Source organism: Hippoglossus hippoglossus, chromosome 13, assembly GCF_009819705.1.
Source record: "Hippoglossus hippoglossus isolate fHipHip1 chromosome 13, fHipHip1.pri, whole genome shotgun sequence".
Lineage (NCBI taxonomy): Eukaryota > Metazoa > Chordata > Actinopteri > Pleuronectiformes > Pleuronectidae > Hippoglossus > Hippoglossus hippoglossus.
Window position 1 is genome coordinate 16328491 of NC_047163.1, and position 26465 is coordinate 16354955.

Consider the following 26465-nt stretch of genomic DNA (forward strand, 5'->3'; position numbering starts at 1 on the left):
TGGCTTCACTTTTGGGAGGCTGACATGTCAACCGTCTTTAAATGCAGTCTATGGGTGACTTCTCAGACAATGTAAAAACAGGTAAAAGGATGTGTCTCACAAACTTTCACTGGCATTTGTAAAACACTTAATTAACTGGTTAGGTCTTAACTAACTCTTCATTACTTGCAAGACAGGTCAAGAATTATTGAGGCACACAGGAACTATTCTGCTCTATGTACAACTGTTTTAACAGGGGATGTATTCTACTGACCTGTATGTTGCCGTGTGCAGTAAAAATACAGCTCAGCTCAAATCTCTTTCCGCATATTTCCCAGCTCTCTCTGTTGTTTGACAAATACTGTAAAGGCAAACATGACAAAAAACTACATTGCTTGCACACAATGGCAGGTACATGAAAATAGCATCAGCCCTGTGTGTCTCTTTACCTGTCCTCTCTGTGTGCCTACTAGGGGAGCACATACAGTAAGAGCATGTAGCATGTACGTGTCGGGACTGTCATCAAACCCTACTGACCTGAACCCTAAAACCAGATCTGAACCCACAAACAGTCGTTTGAGGTTTTGAGAACCAAACAAAAAAATGTCCCCACTTTCCCAAAGTGTCCCCACTCCATAAAGCCTGTAACTGGTCCTGACAATGATTGAAGTACCAGTGCATACTCACACAGAGGTCATGAGGTCATGACTCATACCCACCCCCCCCAACACACTGCTGCTTTCAGTCCACTTTCAATAAGGACTGAGTAGTGACTCAGTCCTGCCAGTAACAAAACACATTCACACAATGTGAACAAGCCAATGTGTGTCCACACAAGCATTACTCACTCAAACGCACATGCCTCTGACTCTCGGGGCTTCAACATCTCTCAGAAGGATGATTCCCAAGGCAGTACGCCATAAACTACCATAAACTACCATTTACCTATAGGAGTCAATTGCTTATTGTCATCATCCACAAGTCCTGAAGTTCTGGGTCAAACCTCAGATGCTGAAACTTTAAAACAAGATTACAAATAATCCTAAAAACGGTCAACGAATGAAACTGAGATACACTGAGGGGTGCTTCAAATATTTAGTCTAACTTTAAGGTTAAAAACTGAGTGGACACAATATTGGAAACACCTCTCAGTTCACTGCTGAACAACTTCACTACAAACTACATCCACCAACTCCTGTATTAAGCAGTTTAAAAAATGTTTAAGCTATAATCTTTATGAAGGTTGGATTTATTCAGAGCTTGTTTACCTTACACACTCCAGCAGAGTGCAGAATATACCTCACAATATAAAGCAGAAACCAAACTCTACATCTTTAATGTTCTACTTTCAGAAACTGCTCACTTTAAAAAAATAAAGGTAATCTAATTTACACGAGATTTATAGTCACAACAGTTTTAACATAATCTTAGTCACAGCCTCCGGTTACTCACTTCTTGCACAACCTTCATCCTGCCTGTGTTATTTCACGGTCAGGCTGCTCCATATGTCCTCTCTCCCGTGCACCTCATTACCGAGTGATTCAGTGGCAAGTAATCATGTGAGTGTGTGAGACAATAGAGAGGGAGACAAAGACGGGGAGACAGACAGAAGAGATGGAAGGAGGATAAAGAGACAGACAAAGCTGTCTGCTGTAACTTGAAAATTGTAATGTGCATTCTCTGTAAAAGTCAAATCCATCTAAATTGGGATTATGAACGTGAATTAGGTAAATTTAGCATATATTCACTTTTATACAGACACAAAAGGAAAGGTTAATTCTGTGCTTTAATAAAAAACCTGTAACACTACATTATGTGGCAGTCAGTACACACTTGAATCTAGCCAAAAAACAAACAGTCAAGCTCCTCGATCACCAGGTTCCACTACAGGACAAAGTCAGCATGGCCATGATGCTCTTTGATAGCTACTTTCACATTCCCCATAAACAACATTAAGTGGGTCATTACCTCTCCCTACCTCCCTCCCTCTCTTTATTTGTCAGCATGGATTACACAAAAACTACTGTACAGATTTCAATGAAACTATGTGGAAGGATGGGACATGGGCCAAGAGAGGGCTCATTAAATTTGGGGGTGGTTCTGGAAAGGGGGACCCAGCGGGTTTTTTTGTTTCACTTTCTTTAACATTGCTAGACAGGATGTTTTTCAACATTTTCACGGATTTTCCCAAGGAATACTTTGTTGATGAGAAGTATTGGGCATATTTAGGACATTGATATAGTATGTGCAATTTGTTCTTTTGTCAGTTTGTAGGACTACTCTAAAACTAATGATCTTATTTCCATGAAACTTGGTGGAAGGATGGGGTGAGGGCCAAGATAGATAGAACCCATTTCATTTTGAGGTGGATCTGGACGAAGGGGCAGATTCTGGAATTTTTAAGTATTTTCTTTATCGTTGCAAGATGGGGTGTGTTTTTTTTTACATTTTCACAAATTTCCTTGGAAATATTGCATGGATCTTGGTAAGCTGATATGAGTGTGTGAAATTGGGTGCGGCTAGATTGAATTTAATGGGATTGTTGGGCCTTGAGAGGTATGCACTCTACCATTCTAATGTTTTATGTGAATGGCAATGCTTTTCAAAATGGCACATACATCATTACTTTAACTGCATTTATATCTGTTCATTCATTTACAACCCTCGTAAGTCATATGCTTTGCTCAACTTATCTAATACAGAAGTGATAAAACCATTTCTGTTTCATTACCAATGCAGAACAGTTGTATGTTTGGGGCAGCTATTTATGGCCTTCATGGTTGAAAGGTTCTGCTTTTGAGGGAACACTTAACTGTTTACTACATCTTGTATTTTAAGAGCCTGAGCAATCTAGTCGTGGAGAGTTTAGTCCATTTCATGGGTGGATCCAGGGGCAGGACTGGGGGGGCACTGACTCCAGCTGAAGTCATATTGACCGCTGAAATGCCCATGTTCTGTCAGTAGTTTCTTTTTAGAATATAGGACAAGTTGGTGACTGCCCCTTGTACGTTTGAAGATCTTCTGCACAATTTAAGTTACCAACTACCAGTAGATGTTAGCAGGTGTTAGCTGCCACCAGCAGATGTTAGGGGCATAACTTCAGTTGTGTGCCTTAGCGTCATCAAGTGTTTTGGCCTTGTAATCAACGATAGAGGCTGAACTTGAGGATACGTTGAGGCTAAAAGGTCAATCTGACTGGCTACTGGCTTGTAAGGCGGTACTAGGAAAGCCATGTGGCTCTTTGCCTTTTTTAAACTAAACACTGTCCCATTTTAGAACACCGTACAAGATTCAAATAAACTAGTCACTTACTAACAATAAATGTGAAAATGTGTTAAGAATTAAAAGAAGTGCCCTATGTGCTTGAACAAGGAACACGTCTAAGTCTATTCAATGATGTGTGGCTTTGCTCAAAGCTATAGAGGTAACAGTAAACAAGAAAGGTACTTAAATGTGCACCTTACTGAATCGAGAGTGCTGCATGAATGTGGCACCTTTTTGGCCCCCGGTTTAGAAAAATCCTTGATCAGCCACTGGTCTGTTTTAAGGCTTTTTAACGCCCAGGCAAAGAGTCTTCCTCTGTACGTCACACAGAACACACGAGTCTTGCAAAAATAATTATTGCACATGTAAAAGAAAAAATAGTACAAACAGTTTCCACTGATAGGGACCATTATAATTTCACAGTTTCACTATGATTCACACCATATCTATATATGTACTCAGAATAGCACATATGGGTGTACCATCATAAAAAGCAGAAATAAGCAAAGTGGGTTTGTGTAATCTGCTGTAGCTGCAGGTTGAAGGAGAAACCGAGTAAAGACCTGGAATACCACCTGTCGGCACCTGCTGACCAGACAGAAGCTGAGGGGGAAACATCTGGATGACCCCCCCATGATTACCTTAACGATTTGATTCAATGGTCAGATCCATCCACGGAAACAGCTTAAAAACGAATGAATTCCACTGGGGATAAACAACAGCCCCAGAGAGGGAGAGAACGGCCGCAGAGAAAAAACAATCCAACAAGTTCACAGTAACTGAGGAGCAGGACTGATTTCCTCTCCTCTCTAGTGGACTTTAGAAAAGCAGAAGTGGACTCAGCAGGTTGAAGTGCGTTCTCGTTACGGTTCTCCTGTGCGTGTCGGGTTACGCGTACGCTAACTACCGTTATTCCGTCCAGCTCGCGGCTGGGTTAACGGACATGTAACCAAGACAACACAATCTCTGTGTGAAGCACTTTTGGTGTTTTAACGCTTTTTTGGGTCCCAGTTCTACGGGAATGAAAAGTTTGAAATTGTGGTCGTTCACGTACCTTGCCGTGTTCCGGTGTGTACAAATGTCCGGCCACTGAAATCGGCCGTCGGTTCAGTTTGTGGGCGGAATTTAAAGGCGACAACTGCGACGCCGAGGAGAGGAGAACATTTTTCTCACGGCTGAAAACCAGGAGAGGCTTCACCGGTAAAGTCAAGTCAGTGGGAAGTACCAGTTCCGGCTTTGGCCTTTCAAAGTAAATACGTACATTGATATCGAGTGGCATGGTTGTTTTATTTTCGCAGCAATCTCTCGGATGCACTCTGTTGACTGCGGCAAAAGTGGTGCAGCAAAAGTTAGCAAAAGCTTCCGTGCGGCCGTCATGTGACCCCTGCAAAGACTGGACTGTTTTCGTGAAAATGCCCTTTAACTGCACGTTATCCCACTTACTGATCCCTCTGACTCACTGACAGATCACACCAAGGGATTTAAAGGACACGTGCCTGTGGAAACTTTCCATTCCATTCATGTTTGAAACTTTTAAGGGTCAAGGCAGAAAATGAAATTGTTAGATCTCTATTGACACACTATTATAAGACCATGGGATTCTGTAGAGTTCACTTGATTGAATTAAAAACTTTAAAAAACGTTTTACAGCAATAAATTTTAATATCTTTTGCATGGCCGTACGGTTCAAAGAATAAGGGAAAACCAGTCTGGACAATAAGGCCTACAACTATGAATTTGTTCTATAGACTATAAATTTCTTAATAAATGTATCTATCAATACAGTCTAGACCTGGATAAAAGACAGAAAACTGATCGGTGGACTTGAAGAATTATTAATTCAAGTTTCATACTTATTTTGTTAAAACGCAAACTTGACTTATGGAATTTTTGTACCTACTCTGGCGAACAGCAGCAACATTGTTTGCCATTAATGTGATTTCACAGATTGAAACGCTGCTAAAAGGAACTGAAAAGACTGCGTGCCCCATCACACTTTACACTGTGTGGGTAGATATAGATATGCAACATACTTGAAATGTTGATGCTGTTGATAAATCGTTTCAGTGCAAATAAACTCCTTCTTAATAGAGAACAACATCCTGGAGGAGTTTCGGTTTGGCTTTAGAGCCCATCACAGCACTGAAACTGCACTTACTAAAATAATCAGTGACCTCAGACTAAACTCTGATGAAAACAAGGTTTCAATTCTAATCCTCTTCGACCTGAGTGCTGCTTTTGATTCGATTTACCACCACATCCTTGTTAATCATCTAGAGAAGTTGGTTGGTCTGTCTGACAGTGTCCTATGATCAAAACATACATTCAAGGGAGGAAGTTCTATGACAGCTGTTTTGGGGTTGCACAGGGGACCTTCCTCGGACCTTTATTATTCTCACTGTACATGCTGCCACTGGTTGATATCATTATAGAGCACAATGTTTGTTTCCATGGTTACGCAGATGATACACACCTGTACGTTGCTGCTGAGCCAAATGATGATAACATCACTAAATGTCTTTCAGCAATAAACACATGGATGAGTAATCATTTCCTCAAGTTAATGAGGACAAAACCTTTTAGTCAAAAAATCAAAAAGAGAAATGCTGGAAAATAACTCTCTGATTTAAATCAGAAGTGACAAGTCTAGTTGTTAGCTTGGACTCTGATCAGAGTTTCAAGGCCCACATTAACAAGGTGACCAAAACCTAATTTTTCCACCTTAGAAACATAGCAAAGGTCTGGCCATTTATAAATCAGACAGATGCTGAAAAGCTGATTCATGTCTTCATTTCTAGCCAACTGGATGACTGTAATGCACTTTTTACAGGCCTCCCAAGACTGACGAAAGAAAGTCGGAGATGCAGCTTTTGTAAACTCCAAAGTTGTGGAACAGACTGCCGCTAGATATCAGAGAAGCTATTCAGTAAATGTCTTTAAAAGAAAACTTAAAACATTTCTCTTTACTTCAGACCTTGAATTTATCTTGCACATGTCCGCACTCGCATCCATCTATAATTTGTATCACTTTCTTTCTTCTCTGTTTTTATGCATTTTTTTTATTTCCTTTTCTTTTAAATGTCACTTTAACATGTTCTTATCTTACTTACATTTTAACATTGTTTAACATGTTTTACTAAAGTTTATTATTATTATTATTATCTCTCAACCACATAATGTTACTGTAAAAATAGAAAAATATTCAATTCAAATTCTCTCTACTGATGCCTTTTTTTGTTGTGTGAGTTATTTTTAAGACCTATACATACCCTGAGGATACAACAAAAGCTGTACATATGATGTATATATACAGAATATGTACATATGTATCTATAATTTCCAATAGATAGGGAGGGACTGCAAACTTATATGTGTACTGACACTATATACTATTATACTTCTGTATTAAAAGAGTTTTTAAAGCTCCCCGGGTAAATTTATTAGTCACTGATTATATAAAATCACAAAATCTCATGTTGTTGCACTCTTGATACTGGAGTATATGAGCTGAATGAGAAATTAATGGCTTCCTGTCCAGCCCATGAGCCCAGCAGAAGGTGTAAACAGCTATAATTTTGAGAACAATCTAGTCACCACTGTGACTATGAATATAAATCATTTCCTCTCTGTTGTGGTGGCAGTGATGTGGCACCTCTAAACTGCTGATTTCTTAGTTGTAGGGTCCCATTGAAACCAGAAGAGGGCACTATTCACCCTCAGAGAGTCTGCGAGTTGGATATAAGGCAGAGCAGCCATAACCTCAGAGTAATACTGTAAATCATGATGCATCAGAAGACTAGAACATTTATGAACCACTTCATCCCATTTGGGAGTTTACATGAACACATATGTGTGTGTCACATATGTGATTCAATGCTGCAGTCAGGGATCCTGTAACTAAATGGGGAGCCTGTATGAACAATACACTGTCTCTGTGACTTGGCAGTGCTGTTAGCCATTTTACTTCTGACCTAGAGTAAAGATCAGGAACTGGGCTGCAGAGATTAGTTTGGGGAAAGGAGCTGGAGGAAGGGAGTCAGAGCTAAAAGTAATTACAGGGAAGAAGAGGTATAGTTGAGAGAAGGGGGGGGGGGGGGGGGGGTTAAGGTGTAATTAAGGAGTAAAAGTTTTAAGAGAGGTCTATGGAAAAGCAAAGAAAACAAAAGGAGCAATAAATGAGCAAGGCAGAGACTGCTGAGGAGACAAAACTGAGACAGGGTGGAAACAAATGAGTACAGGATTACAAATTGTTTAGATCGAGAGAAGGGAAAAGGAAGAGTGGAAAAGAGGAAGAGAGGAGATGGAGGGGAAGGGAAGAGAGCAATTAAGCACAGAGGAGGATGGGTCCTGGATGAGGAGCGGATGAAGAATGGATGTTGATGAAGAGATTGGAACAGGAAGAGGTAAAGGCAGAAGGCAGGTAGAGAAATCGAGGAAAGGATGAAGAGCAGATAATAAAGGGGCAAAAAGAGAGACGGGGGAGAACACAGAAGAAGGAGGGAGGGGGGAGGAAAGCGTGGAGGAGGTGGGGTGGTGATGAGTCATCACCAGGCTCTCAGCCCTGGTGGGCCGGGTTGCTGTGGGGGCGGCAGTGTGACACATATGCAGGAAACCCATACAGAGGGATGTTGGCTGTCATGTGGCGTACATGTCTCCTCCTGCTGCGGGGGCAGGTGGGAGACAATATAGGGATGCCACTGGGACACACACACACACTCACACACACACACTTGCACATAATGATGATGGCCGAGAGTGAAGCCTCATTAAGACTCTGAGGATGGATTGATGGTTATAGACAAAGGCAAAGAGACAAACGGTCAATACAGCTGGAAGAAACCCCAGAGCCTGCGTACACCTCGTGCCTTTGTGCATCTCTCACATACACTTACCTGCATCATTCATTCTTTATTAGATGGTGCAAATGCAGGGGCGGAAGGGAAAAGGCAGAGAGGACAACATGGAAAAATCATTTCAAGCAATAACGTTAAATGTGCAGTGCTCCTCTTACTGAGGCAGACTGAAAGCTTCCTGGTCAGTTTTCCTCAGCTTCTCTGCATTCAATGTGTTTATTGCAGCTTTCAGTCAGAGTGTCTACCCACATTGCTGTTTCTGAGTGTGCGTGTCATGCAAGACCAATTAACTCATCACAGGAAAAGGGAAATTGTGGACGCTGTGCACATGCTGCGTTTACTATATATATGTTCTCTCACTCTATAAAGAAGAAGGGGAGGACACATTGCATTAGGTCACTTCCACTGTGAAATGCACAATCTCATCTCTGTGTCTCCCTCTTCGGTGCTGAGTCGATCCCAAACTTGCCATGCCAACAGATGGGGGATGCTAATTCTGATAGAGGCCCCTGCATGCGCACATATAATGTGCACACACATATGCATGAGCGCATGGGCAACTTAAATCAAACAAACACACGTGCACACTTTCCAGAGAGTGAAAAACTATTCAATCAATAGGTTGCACGTCATAGTAGTTTTTCGCTATTCTGCAGTACGGATTTAAAATCAATGGTTTTGTACTGTACCTCACTATCCATGAATGTGTGTGTGAATGAGAGATCGACCATTAATCAGGTAGATGAACCATCACACTTATTTTAGCATCAGCAACATCACAACCATGCAAACCTGCCATCAGACAGACACACACGTGAAACACACACAAACAGAAAAAAATACTCAGACCAACACTGAAATTTGAAAACTTTCGTAGGAATCTGTATTTAATTCTTAAACTCTACATACATTCATACATCTCTCAAATAGGGGAGCAGACAGTACATGTGAGTGTAACATCTCTATATTTGTATGTGTGTGAATTTGTGTGTGTGTGTGTGTGTGTGTGTGTGTGTGTGTGTGTGTGTGTGTGTGTGTGTGTGTGTGTGTGTGTGTGTGTGTGTGTGTGTGTGTGTGTGAGAGATGGGAGTGTTGCAGGTTAGGGTTTGTTGTTCCAGCTGCCTTCTTCACACCTGCATATTTATCATGTGCTTACAAAATGTGACAGAGAAACATGAGTGCCAGGGAGACAACATGGGCATGTCTGAGAGATTAAATGTAGTTTCAATGAACAGTGTGTGTGTGTGTCCATTTGTCTATATAAGTATGTTCTTACTGTATACATCACCATTAGTGATCATCACCAGTGTTTTCCCAGGAGAAAAGTAGAATTTTGCAATCCATTGTTCATATTTTCAATGACATCAGTGAATCTTAATGAAAATACTATACAGCATTTTTACTCTGATAATCTGCATAGGCCGTGATTAGAAAATGTTGATAGAGAAATCACATAAGTCTTGCAGCCCACTTTGAATGGGTGGGTGGATTTGTATATGTAAGTACATCTATGATGCATGACTGTATATGTGTGTGTTTATATATTATGTATGAAAGCATGGGATCAAGTAGGTGAAGTATGAGTTGGTCTGTGTGCATGAGTGCTTACATACATGTGACTGTCAGTATATCTGCGTATGCAAATATATGTGTGTGTGTGTGTGTGTGTGTGTGTGTGTGTGTGTGTGTGTGTGTGTGTGTGTGTGTGTGTGTGTGTGTGCGTTAGTCGCTGTCTTCTCTCTCCTGAGTCTCAGCCAGTGAGCTTTCATCAATATTCTCCAGGCTCTCTGCATGCTGGATGCTGAGCTCAGAGAGTGGGATGCTGGGTAATGTAGTCTGCTCAGGGTAGAGCCAGGGCTTAAACCCAGGGTTGTGTTTCTGCTTCCACTCTGAATACTTCAAACAGGCTTTGTTGATCTTCTTCATTGCCTAGAGGGAATGACATTTTTTTAAGTTTTATTAAAGATTTGCATTGATCCCTAATAAGTTCAACAGAGAAACAGAAAAATAAATAATGTCAGTGATCACCAGGAATAATTTGTACTTAAATGTTTTGCCAGTTTTCTTTCTTGGTCAACACTGACATGAGGTGGATTGACCTATAAACTCAACATAGTTGAACTATACAGAAATAGTCGATAGGAGATGGATGGGTGACAGAGTCACAGGAGATAAAAAGGACAATTATATAATCATACAGTGATAAAATGTCACATATAGAAAAAAGAATAAAGAGGAATATCAGGAGGGAAATATTGGGTGGGGACCTTGTGAGGAGCTACATGAATGTACAGAGCCCTTCACACATTCCTCATAGCATCAAAGGTGCAGGAGCAATTATCTATTTATGAATTTTGTGAATGATAAAAAAAGACCTAGAAATAAAATTCTTCCAATATTTATTATATTCAAGTATAGACTCTATATCAATATGGATGACGCATCTCACTTCCTCAAACAATACAGAAGTTAAGATCAAATATCCCGTATAAGCATGCTGCCATTTTGTGCATTTGGACCAAAAGTCAGAACAGTAGCAATCGGGGGATGGATCCGTGGTGTGGACGTCCCCTCGATACACACAGTCGACCAATCACAAGTCAGACTCAGCTGTCAATCATGACGTTTCAACTGGGTTTTTTTTTGGGGGGGGGGGGGGGGGGGGGCATCAAATAGCTAATCAAAACCAAACTTACTGCTTAAAAATGAACACTCGAAAAAACAGCAGTGTGATAAGAACTACCTATGACGAAAACAATCTTTAATCTAATTCATTTTAAGTCTACTTAGATTTCTTTGTCATTTCCACTGACATGGAGGAAGCAGGGTTTAAAAGGTACTGCAGCCAGCCACCAGGTGGTGATCAAGATGCTTTGGCTTCACTTTTGGTTAGCTGTCGTCCTAATATACAGTCTATGTATTGAAGTCATCAGCGTGGTTATGTTCAGTGGGATTTATACGTCTCACTGAGCTTCTATTTTTCACTCCATCGTAAAGGGATGTCTCCCAGGATGCCGTCTGCCTTTCTCAGGAGAGTCTTTGCCCTATTTAAAAAATGTACACACACAGGTTACAGCAAACAAATGCAATAACCTGTATGTGTGGAATGTGTGAGTGCATATTTAACATGCATTTAAGCTCTGCGTGTTTCTCCTCATGGTAGCCTCTGTGCTCTGTATAACCTCAACGCAGTGTCTGTGGATTAACACATCGACAAACACACAAAACGCTCAGAATCTGTGTCGATCTGCAAATTACTTACGCGAGGAGCAAGGTAGTCAGAAGACTTGTTGACAACCCACTTGGGTAATGAACCTGCAAAAAGAGACAGAGTGAGCAGAAGAAGAGAAAGAGAGAGAGGAATTGAGAGAGAATAGAAGACAGGAAGAGGGAAAAAAGGAAGAGGAGGATGGAGGAGATATAAAAGAGGGATTTAAAGGCTGCTTTACTGCACGTCATGTCATCCAGGATCAAAGTGAAGCTTTGAACAAACTTCACACTCAAACACACACAGAAACGCACAAGAATACACACACCTTACAAATGAGTGATTAAAGAAATATGCACAATTAGCACTCGCATGCAAAAGAATGACAGTGAAGAAGTGAATTGAAGGGAGAACAAGAGACATGGAGTAATGAATAGAAAATTCAGACCAAAAAGAAAGAAGGGAGAGAGAAGAGGAAGAGGGACAGATCGAGAGAGTCCTTCATATGGTCACTATGACAACTCATTTTGACATAAAGGCAGGGGAATGAATCATTCATTAGAAGTTTGAGCATGTGTCAAGCACCTGAATGTGTGTGTTTCAGTCTTTTTGTGATTTTAGTCTGAGTTTGTCCTTGTGTGCTGATTACTGTGTGTGCGCGCATGTCTATAGTTATAAGGGCCAAATCATTGTGAGGATATTTTGGCTGGTCTTCATAAATTCAAAGGGGTGTTTGAGGACTTGGTTTTGGGGTTAGGGTTAGAATTGGGTTTAGGTGAAGGGTTAGGGTTAGGCATTTACTGTAGGTGTGATCGTTAAGGTTAGGGTAAGGGGCTTGGGAATGCATTATGCCAATGAGAGAAAAGTGTGTATGTGTGTGTGTGTGTATTCGTTACCTCGTGGATCTATGTTGGCCATGTACGTAAGGGTACAGGTTTTGGGCCCCTGGCTCTGGATCATGTAGCCAGTCTGAATGGACACAGCTCGCACCATGTCCTTTTTCGGAGGGTATTTCTGTAGAGACAACACATATAATTCATCATCCTTGCGCATAGCATCTACCAGCAACCTGGTTATCTCTCAAACGTGTCTTTGATCGGAACAAAGAACGCTGGAAAATCTTAATTTCTGCATATTTTCCATTGCCAGCCAATTTTTCCTATTCAAGTTATTTATTGGCTTTCATACACTACAGCTAAAGTAATCCATCAGTGAATGCAAATAATACACACATTCAACCTCAAGCACAAATAATCCAAAATCCCTGCTGCATAACAATAGCCTTATTTTAATATCTGCTTTATGTATCCTACACGATCTTCAGAACTTTGTCTTGAGCTCTTTGTGAACATTTATCAAATAACATATAAAGGGTGTGCAGAGTCGGCACTGGAATTCAAGGGTGCTTTTTGTGCTGTTTTTAAGCTGCCGGTCAAGCTGATTTTCTGCTTCACAATCATATTTCTAATGCAAATCCAGTCCACACTAAACCCTGTGAATTACTCAGCAGCAAAGGCCAGCGTTAGCCCACTATTCCCAGCAGCCGGCTCATTTCACTACATATCTAAGAATATTATTTATGATTGTAAAGTGCAGTACTGGTTAGCCTGTGCTAATTGGGACAGGAACAAATCCCACAGAGCAGCAGTCAGCTAACGACCTGTTATCAGAGGAGAACATCAGATAACTGCTTTATCTTTTCCTGCTATTTGACTCACAGCTGAGGTACCTACACTTCTTAACCAATAGGTTCCATTGTAGGAATTTCTCCTGACAGTTTTTGTAAAATCTTTAGCAGCTTAGTATTTTACTTGGCTGAGCTCAAGCAGAGGATTTGTTTGTAGGCATGACTGAGGGGAAAGTTGAAGTATTAGTCATGCTAGCATGCTCAGAATGACAATGCTAGCATAAAGACGTTTTGCAGGTACATGTAATGTTTATGCTGTTTACCATAGTTTAGCAGGCGCACATGCGAAGATGCTCACAATGACACTGCTAGCGTGATTTTAAGTTTAGCAGGAATGATATTTAACCTGTCGATTAGCGTGTTAGCATGCTGACTAAATCGTATGTTTACCATGTTCACCATAGTTAAGCATGTTAGCATGCATTTGGCAGGTATTTTGGCCATAGACCAAAGTATTTGATCATACAAAAATTACTTAAATTTAGACTTGATTTTGTCTCTAGAGGGAAAGTTCACCAAAGTCAACAGGCCTCTGCTGACCTTAATTGGCTATACAAAACGTAATTATCCACCCAGTAGTTGTTGTAATACTTCCAGAATGGAACAAAGTGGTGGACCAGTGGTGGAATTGCATCTCTGCAGCCATGCTGTCACTGTGGCTTAAAGAAAAGTACTCAGCAGATCAGCTGATAGAGCAGTGGTTAGCTGTAGCACTTACATAAACATATAAGCCCCCCATGCAAGAATTAATTAGACTATAACAATATGCCCATTGTCCAATGGGAGCTTTTGCAGTGGAGCAAACTAAAGGTACCAGATACAATGGCAGCTGGGTCATAAAGGTGCTTTTTCTAACCTGTCAAACATAAATAATCCTGGACAAGAGTTTATAGAATGTAAAGTCAGATACAGGACAAGTGGGCTGACTCCTGGCAGTGGATGCACAAACTCAACACTCCACTGAGTATCCCCTTAAGCTGCGCTTCACAAGTCAAGCTCTCAGATACGACTGACTATCAAGAGTGACCTTGGATAATCACACACAGTCATGCACACTAGTATGGAACACACAACCCCACTTGTGTATATATATGTGTGCTAGTGTGTAGGTGGTTTTGTTTGACAAACTTTCAGATGGCTGCCACACACACACACACACACACACACACACACACACACACACACACACACACACACACACACACACACACACACACACACACACACACACACACACACACACACACACACACACACACACACACACTCTATTAGGTTTGTAACCACTTATTGATGCAGGAATGCGGAAGGCGAGACGGAAGTCAACAGCCAACAGTCACATGAGAGGTCTTATCCTTCTGTAAACACGATAATAGTGAAGGAAAATGGGATTGAGGAACAGAGACGGAAAAGGAGGAAAAAAAGACTGTGAAAGGAAAACCAAGAAAGACAGAGCAGAAAAAGAAAACAAGACATGCAAAAAGAGGAGAGATAGAAGACGGGGGGACAGAGCGAGAGAGGAAGAGCTAAAACGGTCTTAGAAAATCAATCGGCAATTACTCAATAATTTATTTATCATATAAGTTCGACAGTGTCAGACTTCTCAGTCATGAGGACTTGCAGTTTTACTTTGTCTTCGTGATAGTGAATTGAATACCCATTGGTTGTAGAAAACAAGCTGTTCCCAACACTGTGAAATGCATTTTCACTGTTTTATGACATTGTCAAGACCAGACAATCAATTGATCTGCAGATGAATCAATAGTGGAGATAATCACTTGTTGTACAGTAGCCCTAGAGAGAGGTGATGAGTACAAGATTATAAAAATGGATTATGCTTGTCCTCCTCTTCTACTTGGACAAAAAACACAGAGATGGAGCCAAACTAAATGCAGGATTTCAGGCCTGATTCAAAATGAAAGTCACTCACATAGTCGCAGTGTTCTCTAATCAGTCTGTTTTCTCTTACTGACCTTTGTTAGTGAAATTACTCAAGTTCTTAAAGAGCATGAATGTAAGCTGAACTAAAAATGCACCTATATTCAACTGAATTACATAAAATTATCAAACACTTAAGTTAAAGCATTGCCAGCCACTGTACATCTATCATTTGCCGAGGTAAATGAATCAAATGCAGGAGGTACATTAACACTCTGGGAAGGGGCCAAATTGTCTCTCCAGTTCCTGCCTGGATGCACTGGTTCCAGATGAGTAGACGGTTAAATGGCTAACGCACACAGTTTTGTTTTGCTACTTTTCCAAAGTGCAGCACATTGCAAAACCACGCCCCTTAAGATAAACTGGATAAAAGTTCATGTCTGTTTACCCAATGTGATCCAGGAACTAAAGGGACTTTCTTTAAAAAGTTGCATGTTTGTGTGAATTATTATTATGTTTTTACATTTTCACCTTTTCTTCAAGGAATGATTTGTGGATCCTTTGGCCCTTGGTGTAGGTATGCACTGTGTGTGTGTGTGTGTGTGTGTGTGTGTGTGTGTGTGTGTGTGTGTGTGTGTGTGTGTGTGTGTGTGTGTGTGTGTGTGTGTGTGTGTGTGTGTGTGTGTGTGTGTGTGTGTGTGTATACTCACAGCATGTTTGACGGAGTAGTTCATGATGATATAATCTTTCCCTATTGGCAGCCAGGAACGAAGTGTGATGACATCACGGTTCTGGAGAGGTTTTGGACACTTCCCTGTAAATTAAAAAGATAAATCTGGTGAACTCAACATTGTAGATCAATATGCACTTGTGTGTATCTGCTTCCCTTCACAGGCCCCAATGAAATTAGTGACAAACAAGTGCAGAGGCCTGATGTAAACAGTATGTGCAGCATATGTTTACACGTGAGTGTACCACATACATGAATAGTAACCGACATCCGCATTGGCGGTGAGTTTCCCGATGTCGAAAGTCTCTATGACGTTTGTGTCCCATTTCCGTCTATATTCGATGTCATGGAGCACGTCGTACATGGTCTCAGCTGACACGTCCTTGCACACCATCCGACACTGAGAGACAGAAAAAGATGTGGTTTTAGTCAGGCAATAAAGAAGAAACTACAAAGAGCCAACACAGCTGAATTGACTTGCCTATTTTGCTGAATATATACTTACAATATAACCAATGCAGGCTATGCAGCAGGAAAATCCATTCAATTTTAATGAAGCTGCATGCCTTTAGTTCATAGTAAAGTACTGTGCCAGTGTTGAGAACTACAGAGTTTGCTGCTATTCATGCTGACCAAGGTAAGAGCGAACAAAAAAACCCCCAGCACAAACTCAACATCCATGCTTGATCTGATATGCAAACACAAATAAATGTATTTAGAGGAAGTATGTAAATATAAGTGTGGTAGGATCCTGCACATACTCAGGATAGGCCAGATAAGGCAAGTGATGTGTGAATGATTAGACATCAGATGGCTGGAGAGTGTCAGTGTCTGAGAGCAGAGAAAAGACAGAGTGTGTGTGTGTGTGTGTGTGTGTGTGTGTGTGCGTGTGTGCGTGTGTGTGTGCGCGTGTGTGCGCATGAAAGAGGGAGAGAGAGGGAGAAGATGTTCCAGAGGCAGGCCATGGACCACAGATGAGTCATTACTAGACCTGAGCTCTCAAATGGAAAACAACACATTCAGAACAGGACAGAGACAAACACACATGCGCACACACACAATTATGGGAGTAAAGGGGAAGCTGAGGGTCTGGCTGCTCAAACAGCGATAGGTCCCCTGCTTTTTTGGACAAAGGAATTAGGATATGTAAAGTTTAAAATCAGAAATGAGACTGAACCATTTCCAGCTGCAACCCAGATTCAATGAAACATATCTAAAAATAATGTAGGTGGAAGTAGTCTGGCAACCATTTTGGGTCAAAAAGTCTACTTAAAGAAAGCTTAAAGTAAAGTATAGTGATATATTTTAACTCTCGGTGGATTTAGCTGTTTATATCCATATGTGTTGATATGGAACTAGTCTTGTGTAGGTTTCTCACACAGCTTGTTAATGATACCATGGGGACTCATGGCTATGCCAGGGTTGGAGTAGATGGCAGTTTACATACAGGCCATGTAAAGAGCGGTCCGCAGCCCTAGAGTCAAGTTGTTACTACAGTTACAATTATCAGGGGGTTTTAATAATAACAGGAGTCTTAATAATAACAACAAGGTGGAAGAGGAGGGAGAGTCACAGAGAGATAAAGACATGATAGGACAAAGCTATGGAGATTTAGAAACACAAACACTAAGAGCAAGTGAGCGGCTAGAGGATCGGCCGGAAAACAGAGTAGGAGAAGAAGAGTAAATGAGAAAGAAATGGATGGAGCTCGTCTGTCCCAGATGGATTTTAACTCCCATCACAAATCAGTTCAGAAGGTTTAAAGCTCCGCCTGTACCATCATGTTTCCTGTGTTCCCCGTGGGCTTAATTTGAGAAGATGATCACCATCTTCACACTACACTAGGTTTTACAGCTGTTTAAACAGGAGGTCTTCTCTCATCCATACCAAAAGCTTGTAAAATATCATGTGCTGCACATTTGGAGAAACAGCACATGTGCACTTGCAATTTAAGGTGTTATCTGTAGAGCTCCTTCAGATATGAATCAGAACAACTTAAAGGAGACATATGCTCATATTCATGTCCATAATTCTAATTTGGGTTATTACTTGAAAAGCTTTGCATGCTCTAATGTTCAGAAAACACACTTTCCTCAGACTGTCCATTGCTGCAGCTCCTGTCTCTTTGAGGCCCCCCTCCCTATAAAGCCCAGTCTGCTCTGATTGGCCAATTGCCTACTCTGTTGCTATTGGTCATCTGTTTCCAACGTGTGAAATGTCGACATCAGAAAAAGAGGTGTCACCCAGGTAGAAGACACCGACGAGTATGTCAAGAGAGTTTGTGGTGATAAGAGCTGACGTCGGTGTCGGGGTGCTTTAAATAAAATTACACGATCAACGCAGCAGCGTTAATACGTCACTTCCTGTCTCTGTCTGCCCAGCTGCTCCACCTCTAGCCTGAAAAGTGCAGAGGATTTGTTGCTGTTGTGAACACGTCTGTGCAGAAAATCAGAGGACGTCATGTCTGAAAACTGCTTCTGTCCCTCTTCACACAAACTGATGATCACATGTATTGAGTTATTAATAGATGGTTGGATCATGAATCTGTTTAAATATGTGTCTCGTAAACTCTCAAGCGAATCAAACAAACACAAAGTAAACTTCAAGTCTTGTACGTGTCCTTATACCTTGTTATAGTGATGGTGTTTGTTGTTAACGTGTAAAGTGAGCGTAGGTCAGCAGGGGAGTGAGGAGTTGGGGAATGATGTCATACTAAAAGGGAAGAAAGCGCAACTGTGACAATGGAGAACTCACAAAAAGTCCCCATTTCAGAAAAGGCTTTCAGGCAAAGACCCAATTTAAGTTAATTGTTCTGGGACCAGAAATCATTAGAATTCTCAGTTGACCCATTTTGATTCCACTTGTTCAAGAAATGTAAAAACAAACAAACAAAAATGTTCTCATATTTTGAGTTTTCTTGCAGGTGGCATTCATCATATTCATGCAGGTTATTTACACACATTTTTGTATGAATTCACTGTACGAATAAATGCAAGACAAATTTAGGATAAGAAAACAAACATGCTACATGGCACCCAATGTTACTAGGTGCATTATAGCTATATGTGCACTCACTGCTGAGCCCCTGTTGTTTAAATCAACTTTATTTATAGGGTCCTAAGACACAGACAGAGACTCACAGGGCTTCACCACAGCCAAGACGTCCCAACACAAAAACCCTCAGAGAGAACGAGTAGATGTGATTCAGGGAACAGGAAAATACAGATTCAATGCATATGACAAAACAACAGAATAAGATCATTTAAATGTCTGGATGTGGCCCAGGGCATCACCTCATTAATATATTAATCCAGGAAATCACTGGATCTTATTAATGGTTCTACTTAAGAGGTAGAATGACTCATGATTTTGCTCTCAGACATTGATTCATACTATGGAGAGAAATCTAAAAATGTGCGTTAGATTCCAGTAATTCATACTCAGAGATGAGATGGCTCAGTCACATGAGCAGCCGAGAGTCAGGTGTGAAAGTATAATGCTCCAAATATCCGGGTAAGCAGAAGGTCACAAAGGCCAAATAAAGCCAAATGCTACAGTAAATACACAGTGGCCATGTACACACCTGGTATTAACATGTGGTTTTTGTTATCCAATTACAAGTGGACAGCTCTGAGTGGGTGTGTTCACACCGGGCATTAAAATCTGGCCCCACATGCATCTTGTGATCGGATCTCACGTCCCTGCTCTATATGCACAAAAATATATTTAACTTGTTGCAAAAGCGTCACAGAGCTTAATCATTCACAAATACTTTCAGACTCACAGTCGGAGTTTAGAGGTTTTAAATGAAACTAGTCTGCAAGTCTTTCTCTCACAGTCCAAAGACCTGCAGATTGGGATTAGGTGCATTGGAGACTCTAAATTGACCGTAGGTGTGAATGGTTGAAGCATATGACCTGGTTTAGCATAGGCTAATGAATGGATAGTTGCTGCTGTTGTACTGGACTGAATGATATATCAACTTAAACCTCATTAATTAATGTGTAAAATGTAATACACAAAAATGTATTTCTGAAGATGTTAATATAATCTGATTATTATGATCTCTGTAAAGGTATATTGATATTGTATTAGGCAGTCTGGATTAGACTGTACAGGTGTGTCTATATATAGCTGTATTTAAGTGGCCACGGGGGTGTATAAAGCCTACAATATGAAAACTACAACATACATTTTAATACATGAATAATACTCCAATAATATATCATCTAATATTATAACACCTTCAGCAGAATTACTTCTTTTTCGTGTATTTTACTATTAATACTTTCATCAGCCATTTTTAGAGAATCATTTTGATTGCAGGGCTACTAGTAATAATATATTTTTATATTATGGTATAACAACTTTATTTTAGTAAAGAATGCAAAGTTTCTAGCACTGTGAGTAAGATAACAGAGCATGGGAAGTCTGGCGGAAAAATCAGTGTGTCAGAGACAAGCTCATTTACTGTTCAAATGTGAAATTGTTGAGTCATCCGATGCGGAGCTGACACAGCAAATGCAATGACAATCTATTAAAGGGATAGTTCACCCAAAATAAAAAATTCACTCATTATCTACTGTGATCCATGCGGGTACGCGGATCCGGAAGGAGGATAACAGAGGACATTTAGGCTAAACACATGTAATGACCTAGTTTCGGGTAAAAGTTGGGCTGACTGACACTTGGATGTCACCACAGGAGCAGTATGGAGGCATTTTCGGGGTTTTTTCCAGTTGGTTTTTACGTTTGAAGAATTGGTCACCATTTACTTCAATTGTATTGGATTTGGCTGCCACACTGTTTACCCCTGAAACTCCAAAAGTGTTTTGTTGACTCAAACACTTCACCCAACCCTCCATCGGCACAGTCGTGAGTAGATAATGAGTGAATTTTCGTTTCTGGGTGAACTACGCCTTTAAAGTCAGAATAGTTTAAAAACATTACCCAGAAATGATTGCGTGAGTGTGAGAGGTAGAGAACGGAACAGGGGGAAACGCTGCAGGTTGACATTACAGATAACAAGCAGAGAATGCATGATGAATCCTGCAGGCAGGACTGAAGGAGACACGGTTCTTTCTATGAAATTACAGGCTTGTTTCTGAATCTTCAACATGGACCCACCACATTGAAACAAAAACACATCAAGTTTTCACTATGAGTTCTTCTGAAAGAGATAATCAGTATTCATAAGGTTGGAAATCTGTGAGAGAACACTGGATGCATTGTATCCACAGACAAACAGAAACAGTGCAGTGGAAAGAGAAAGAAAGGAAAACAAATGTGAAAGGTGAAAGAGGAGAAGTGAAGGTAGCAAAAGACGTCCAGGACAGAATGAAGCCTGCTCAATATATGTGTGGCTAATTCGTTTATGCCCTAATTCAGTAAACTAAACAGATGACGGAAGGAGAGAGGCGGGTGAAAGAGAGTTTCTAAAAGTCAGATATGGAGGGAGACAAAATGCAGGTACACAAACAGAGTGTTTGTGAAGTTGTTTCTCCGAGCGTGTATTCACTGTGCTGGCTGCCCACTCAGGGAGAAGCCAACGACCTGTGACCCCTGCACATCCCACCTACTCCACCCGCCTCATTCCATGTCTCGCCCACTCTTGTTCTCTACCCGCGATTCTCTTCCCTCCGTCCCTTTCTCCCTCTTACCTGTCAACTCTCATCATTTGCTCCCCCAGGTGCTCATACATGATTGTGGGAGACAAAAAAATAAATAAAGAGGGGTGAGTGTGTGTGATTCGGAGCCAAGCATCCCTCTGTGTCAGCGTGGGAACGGGCAAACCCAGGAGTGTTCGTTCGATGTGTGTGTGTGTGTGTGTGTGTGTGTGTGTGTGTGTGTGTGTGTGTGTGTGGCAGCCATCTGAAAGTTTGTCAAACAAAACCACCTACACACTAGCACACATATATATACACACACACATTGTGTGTGTGGAGTCATCTGCTGACAATAAATGCTTAATACATAATAGATATTATTATCATCATCATCATCATCATGTTGATATTAATGATAATAACCATTATTATCATTGACATTGTTGTTGTTATAATTGATGATGATGACAAATATTCTCATTGTCGCCATCAACATCATCATCACAGTCATTATCGCCATTGTAGTTGTCATTATTATTAGCATTATTATTATTAGCATTATTATTATTAGCATTATTAATATCATTGATGATGATGATGATGATGATGATGATGATGATGATGATGGTGATGGTTAGTGTGTGTGATTACCACAGTGATTACACTGTGATATAAAAGCCATTATTGGTGAATATGGCTGTGGAGATGATTACGATGATAATGAGGCTGATGATAATTAGACCACTAATGATAATGACGATTGCCAGGCTGTTCTCTCTCATGCTCTGATTTGGATATAGTGCACTGTTGTTGTTGTTTAGTTTTTTCCTATACCGCCATTAATGCTATATAGGAAAAGAGAAAGTGTGGCAGCAAGAAAGGCTGTGGAAAAAGCATTGTCAGTCTTTTAATAGAGAAAATGAGTGGTGCGTCAAGCTACTGCAACTGTCATGTTTACATAAAGATAGAGTGCCAGTTACATTATAGCTCTTTGTCCCGCCCAGATGCCAAATGTGTGTGTGTGTGTGCACTCTCTACTTTAATGTTTGCAGAAGCTGTGGTGAGGAAACACACCTGTCCTGTATGAAAAAGCATGAATAGGCAGAACAGTGCCCTCTGCAAGCACGCACACACACACACAAACACATGCGCACTCTCTTTATTACACACCTCTCCTTGAGCACACACAGGACATAGCCTGAGGAATCGCAAGGCAAATGAAGGCTGATTTACACAAATCTGATAAGCAACACATACACACAAAAAGAACCTGCCTCACATGTATAAAGACAGGGGGGGTGGGGGGGGGGGGCTGAGAAAATCCCTCTGCTGTTGCGGACCCTGGACAGAAAGATAACACCCCTATGCACACAGACGCACGCCCAATGCACGCACACACACATATGCACACAACTTTATTTTACAAAGTAAACACCTGGTGGCTCACTCACGCGCCTCAGATCCGGATACACCAGCAGGAAAGCACACACACAGACACATTGACACAGAGAAGAAAGTGTCCAGTTTCTGTCTCTAAATATGGGAGGGAGGCATGTGTTTCCCAGACTAACTGAAAGTAATCACATTCTCAGGTTTGCTCAGATCAGTAAACCTTCCCAAAAACCTGTCAGCTGTGAGGCCAAATCCGTCTCCCACGTGAAGCTGACAACACGACAAGAGAGTTTGAGCCACTAGACGCACTCAATTGTCAGTTTGGGTCCCAGCCGACAGCTGAAGCTAAGTGGAGAGTGTCGTGCGTGCTGTCATAGTGAACTCCAACTGAAACTGTGATATAGCTGTGTCTTTTGTATTTATTCTTTTGACTTTTAACAGTTTCCACAGGGCTGTGGGTCCCAGATTCTGCTGGATTTAACTTGAACTTTCATCATTTATACATCAAGTATGTATGTTTGCCCAAAATAAATACATGTGTGCATGAATGTCCTGTAGATATTTATACATTTTAAATACAAAAAAAACCAGCCAGGTAAGGATGGGCAGAACACCTGAGCCAAAACATGAATTACCTTTAAATAATTGATTTTGTTTGATCATTTTAATTAGTTTCTTGTACACAGTTAAAACAAGGATGTTTGTTGTATTCAACTTGTTATTTTAACATGTGCAAACAACCAGAGAAGTGTGCTGTGAAGAGCTCAACTGAATAATTGTTTTTCATCTGGGCCTCTGTCCCAGAACACCATCTAAAAAAGTAATACTAAGGACCGTGGTCAAATATTATGTGTTAGGTGATAAGCAGCCGTTTTTTCAATGGCTTAAAGTGGCACTTCTGTGCTAATGACGCCTCCGCATCAACTCCCAAGACAAATATTCACAGTGGCCACCAACTGCTATGTCTGCTATTTGCATAGATAATTAAGTTCTTTAACATGTCAGTCACATTATTATTTTTCTCTTACCTGAACTAGTGCACCTTAGTTACCATGGCCCAAAATAGCATCTTTAAACTGCAAATTGTGTCTCTAAAATCAAAGATATTAAACAGAGCTGAACCCATTGATTAGTTTTCTGCCTATTGATCAGCTAATTCCATTGTACTATCTCTGGTTGTACTTTTGTGCTCTGCCCTATGTGTTGAATGGACAGCAAATCTAATTCTGCAGTTGTTGACGTAGTGTATGCTCCACTACCCACAATGACATGCTAATGGCTGCAGATCATAGTTTCACTGGCGGAGGTTTATGACGTGTCCCTGGAGAATGAAACCCGCCTCCTGCGGCTGACTCCTGCTCTCACTGCAGGTAATTTCTTATATTGAGTATCAGGCAGTAATTCACAACCCGATCACTACACACATTTCTATCAGTGAGTCTAACACAGGATGTAGTCTACAGTTGCACTGGTACCATTAGATTGGGACCAATTCATTCCACCCCATTTGCTCTAGTGTTTACATAGTGACGACATACAGTACAGACAGCACACTATCACTGTGTTACTGTGGAATCTGGTTTTAGCGGTTGGGAGAAGCCTCGGCAGCTACAGTGGTGCGATGCAGCAAGAGCAGTGGTTCAAGCACTTCAGCAGTTTGGATCATATGGGAATTTAGAAAGAGTTCTTCTCTGCCAATTTGATTATACAGCAGAGTTTTATCTCTCCCCTTTCCCTGTGTGCTTGTGCAGACCTTCGCACAAACCTCAATATTTTCCCTATGAATATTTGTAACAGATCTCAATAGAAATGCACTAGATTAAGTAGGGCTGGGGGATAATACAATCTCAATAATCATCGCAATACAATTTCCATTAATAGCAATATAACAAAAGTTTAATATATATATTGTTATAATGCTTATACAAGCACAGTCAGAAACAGAGGCGGATCTTGGATTTTTCTGAAATCAGGGACCATAAAGGGGCCCCAATTTAAACAAAGGGGCCAATTATGAGTCCAAAACCCATGCACCTCCTGACTCAGTGATGCACAATCCTGGTTTATTGTTAGCTCTGTAGCATTCATCATTGTATATATTTTTTAAATTATTCCTCGTTCAAACACATTGTGGAATATTAAAAAGAAATCTTAATATATCAACATATTAATTGTTAGTAAGTTTATTTTAAAAACAAAAAACTACTGACAGGAGAGAGGGACTTCAGGGGCCAATCAGATCCCCCCCCCCCCCCCCCACTGGCCCCGCCCCTGGTGGGGAGGTATATCACACATCTGATCTGCCTCAGAATTTCTGCTGTTTGTCATTCTTAGTTCTTAAAGAGTTTAAAAACAGCAAAAGTCAATCTTTAAACTTTAAAGAAATACTAACGTGATATTTATGATACATGTCACATTATTATGATAATCGATAGTGATATCTGTATAAAAGAAAATAACAATAAATGAATGACAAAATGCATGAAAGCATGAAAAGTAGGGACATTGCTAGACACAAACTATTGCTTATCCATATGGGTAATTATCAGGGTAACTTATTTATCGTGATAACTATCATTATATCGTGATCACGATCATATCCCTAATCGTCACGTGACATCATTTATCATGATAATTATGGATATCGCCCGATATGTAAAATGTTTATCTTGACAAACTTTTTGTCCATATCATCCATCTCTAATATTGAGTATACAAAGTTTGAATTCTTTTTTAAATACGAACTTGCTAAATATCCCCCCTGGATTCACAGTAGGACATGTTTCATACCCGTGGACTTTAAAGTGGTCTCACCTTAATTTGGTGGACGGAGTTCCCTTCCTCCAGACCCTGGGTCCACACAGTGATGCTTCCCTTGCTGCAGCCCAATCTCCAGCGCTCCTCGCACAGGCACTCGGCCTTGAAGCTGGCGAACGCCCCGTCGTCCGGGATGGTCACGGTGTGTCCAGACATGGCTCGTTTACCGGGAGACGGAGAGGAGACTCCTGGTGGGGGCCCGGCTGGAGACACGGAAGCAAAGTCGAGCCGATGGCCGGCCCCTCCTGTCCTGTCCGGTCCTCCTCTTCGGCTGGGGATAACTTGTCTAATTCAATTTCCTCCCTGTGAGCAGCGTTGGTGGGCTGTCTTGTGATGATCCGTGAGCGCGTGTGAGTGCGAGCGTGCGCGATCAGGGAGGTATTACCGCAATCCAGCCCCGCACGAGAACAACTGAACACCGGGAGGGAGCGGAGCCGCACACGGGGAAGAAGTGGTGGATTAAAAAGACCCCCCCCCAAAAAAAGACGAGTGATGAAATAAGTTGAGCAGTCCTCACTAACAGCCGCTCCTCTCACAAACCATACGTTCCTCTCTCTCTCTCTGCAGTCATTATTATCATCTCCATCGCCGCGTCGCTCGCTGTGGCAGGTGGTGGAGGAGGAGGAGGGGGAGATGCGGTGAGCAGTAAGAGGAGGAAGAGGGGGTGGAGGAGGAGGGGGAGGAGGAGGAGGAATCCGGCTGAGCAGACAGGAGAGACGCAGAGATGGAAACGCCCCCCTGTGCTGCCTCTACGTGCTCCTCGTAAAGCTCGCGTGTCTATAGCCTCAGGGACATTTTGTTCAGTTGAATTCTTTTGATTGGAAATGAGGCAAGCGGGTTTCACGACACGATACAATATGCGTTGATGCGATGCGATACCGTACCACATGCTACGATACGATACAATAAGTGCGAGCTACATGTTTGTGGCAAGTAATGCCCCGACCTTTCACACTTGTCATGCATTTGTCATTTATTTATCTCTATTTCTATTTCTTTACACAGATAAGAACCTATGAGTCTGAAATAAAGCTGAACTATATCAAATATA

General features: G+C 41.2%; 2 protein-coding genes across 7 annotated transcripts in view; both read right to left on the reverse strand.

Annotated features, from left to right (window-relative positions):
- LOC117773450 (arf-GAP with Rho-GAP domain, ANK repeat and PH domain-containing protein 1-like) overlaps positions 1-4445 on the reverse strand; it is a 47820-nt gene extending 43375 nt beyond the window's left edge. For 2 of the 6 annotated variants that reach the window (XM_034605411.1, XM_034605407.1), the window contains exon 1: positions 4298-4431. The gene's annotated coding sequence lies outside the window, so the exon portion shown is untranslated. Of the gene's footprint in view, positions 1-1431; positions 1487-3884; positions 4275-4297 lie in introns of those variants that run through there. The other 4 variants (XM_034605410.1, XM_034605413.1, XM_034605408.1 and 1 more) reach the window with 4 other exon arrangements.
- Positions 4446-8951: 4506 nt separating this feature from the next.
- Positions 8952-26021, reverse strand: stard10 (StAR-related lipid transfer (START) domain containing 10). The gene is made up of 6 exons (XM_034605416.1): positions 25412-26021; positions 15852-15999; positions 15580-15683; positions 12201-12318; positions 11359-11411; positions 8952-10025 (listed from the first exon to the last, which is right to left on the reverse strand). The coding sequence occupies exons 1-6, from the start codon at positions 25568-25570 to the stop codon at positions 9819-9821; spliced, it is 789 nt and encodes a 262-aa protein (XP_034461307.1). The 5' UTR covers positions 25571-26021; the 3' UTR covers positions 8952-9818.
- Positions 26022-26465: the final 444 nt, after the last annotated feature.

Bases quoted from the DNA above. Each gene is read 5' to 3' on its own strand.
- stard10 (XM_034605416.1), bottom strand. From the start codon at position 25,570: ATGTCTGGACACACCGTGACCATCCCGGACGACGGGGCGTTCGCCAGC. The intron at 11,412-12,200 runs GTAACGAATACA...CTCTTTTTGCAG, and splicing joins GGCCAACATAGATCCACGAG to GTTCATTACCCAAGTGGGTT. The intron at 10,026-11,358 runs GTAAGTAATTTG...CATTCCCTCTAG, and splicing joins CTGACTACCTTGCTCCTCGC to GCAATGAAGAAGATCAACAA.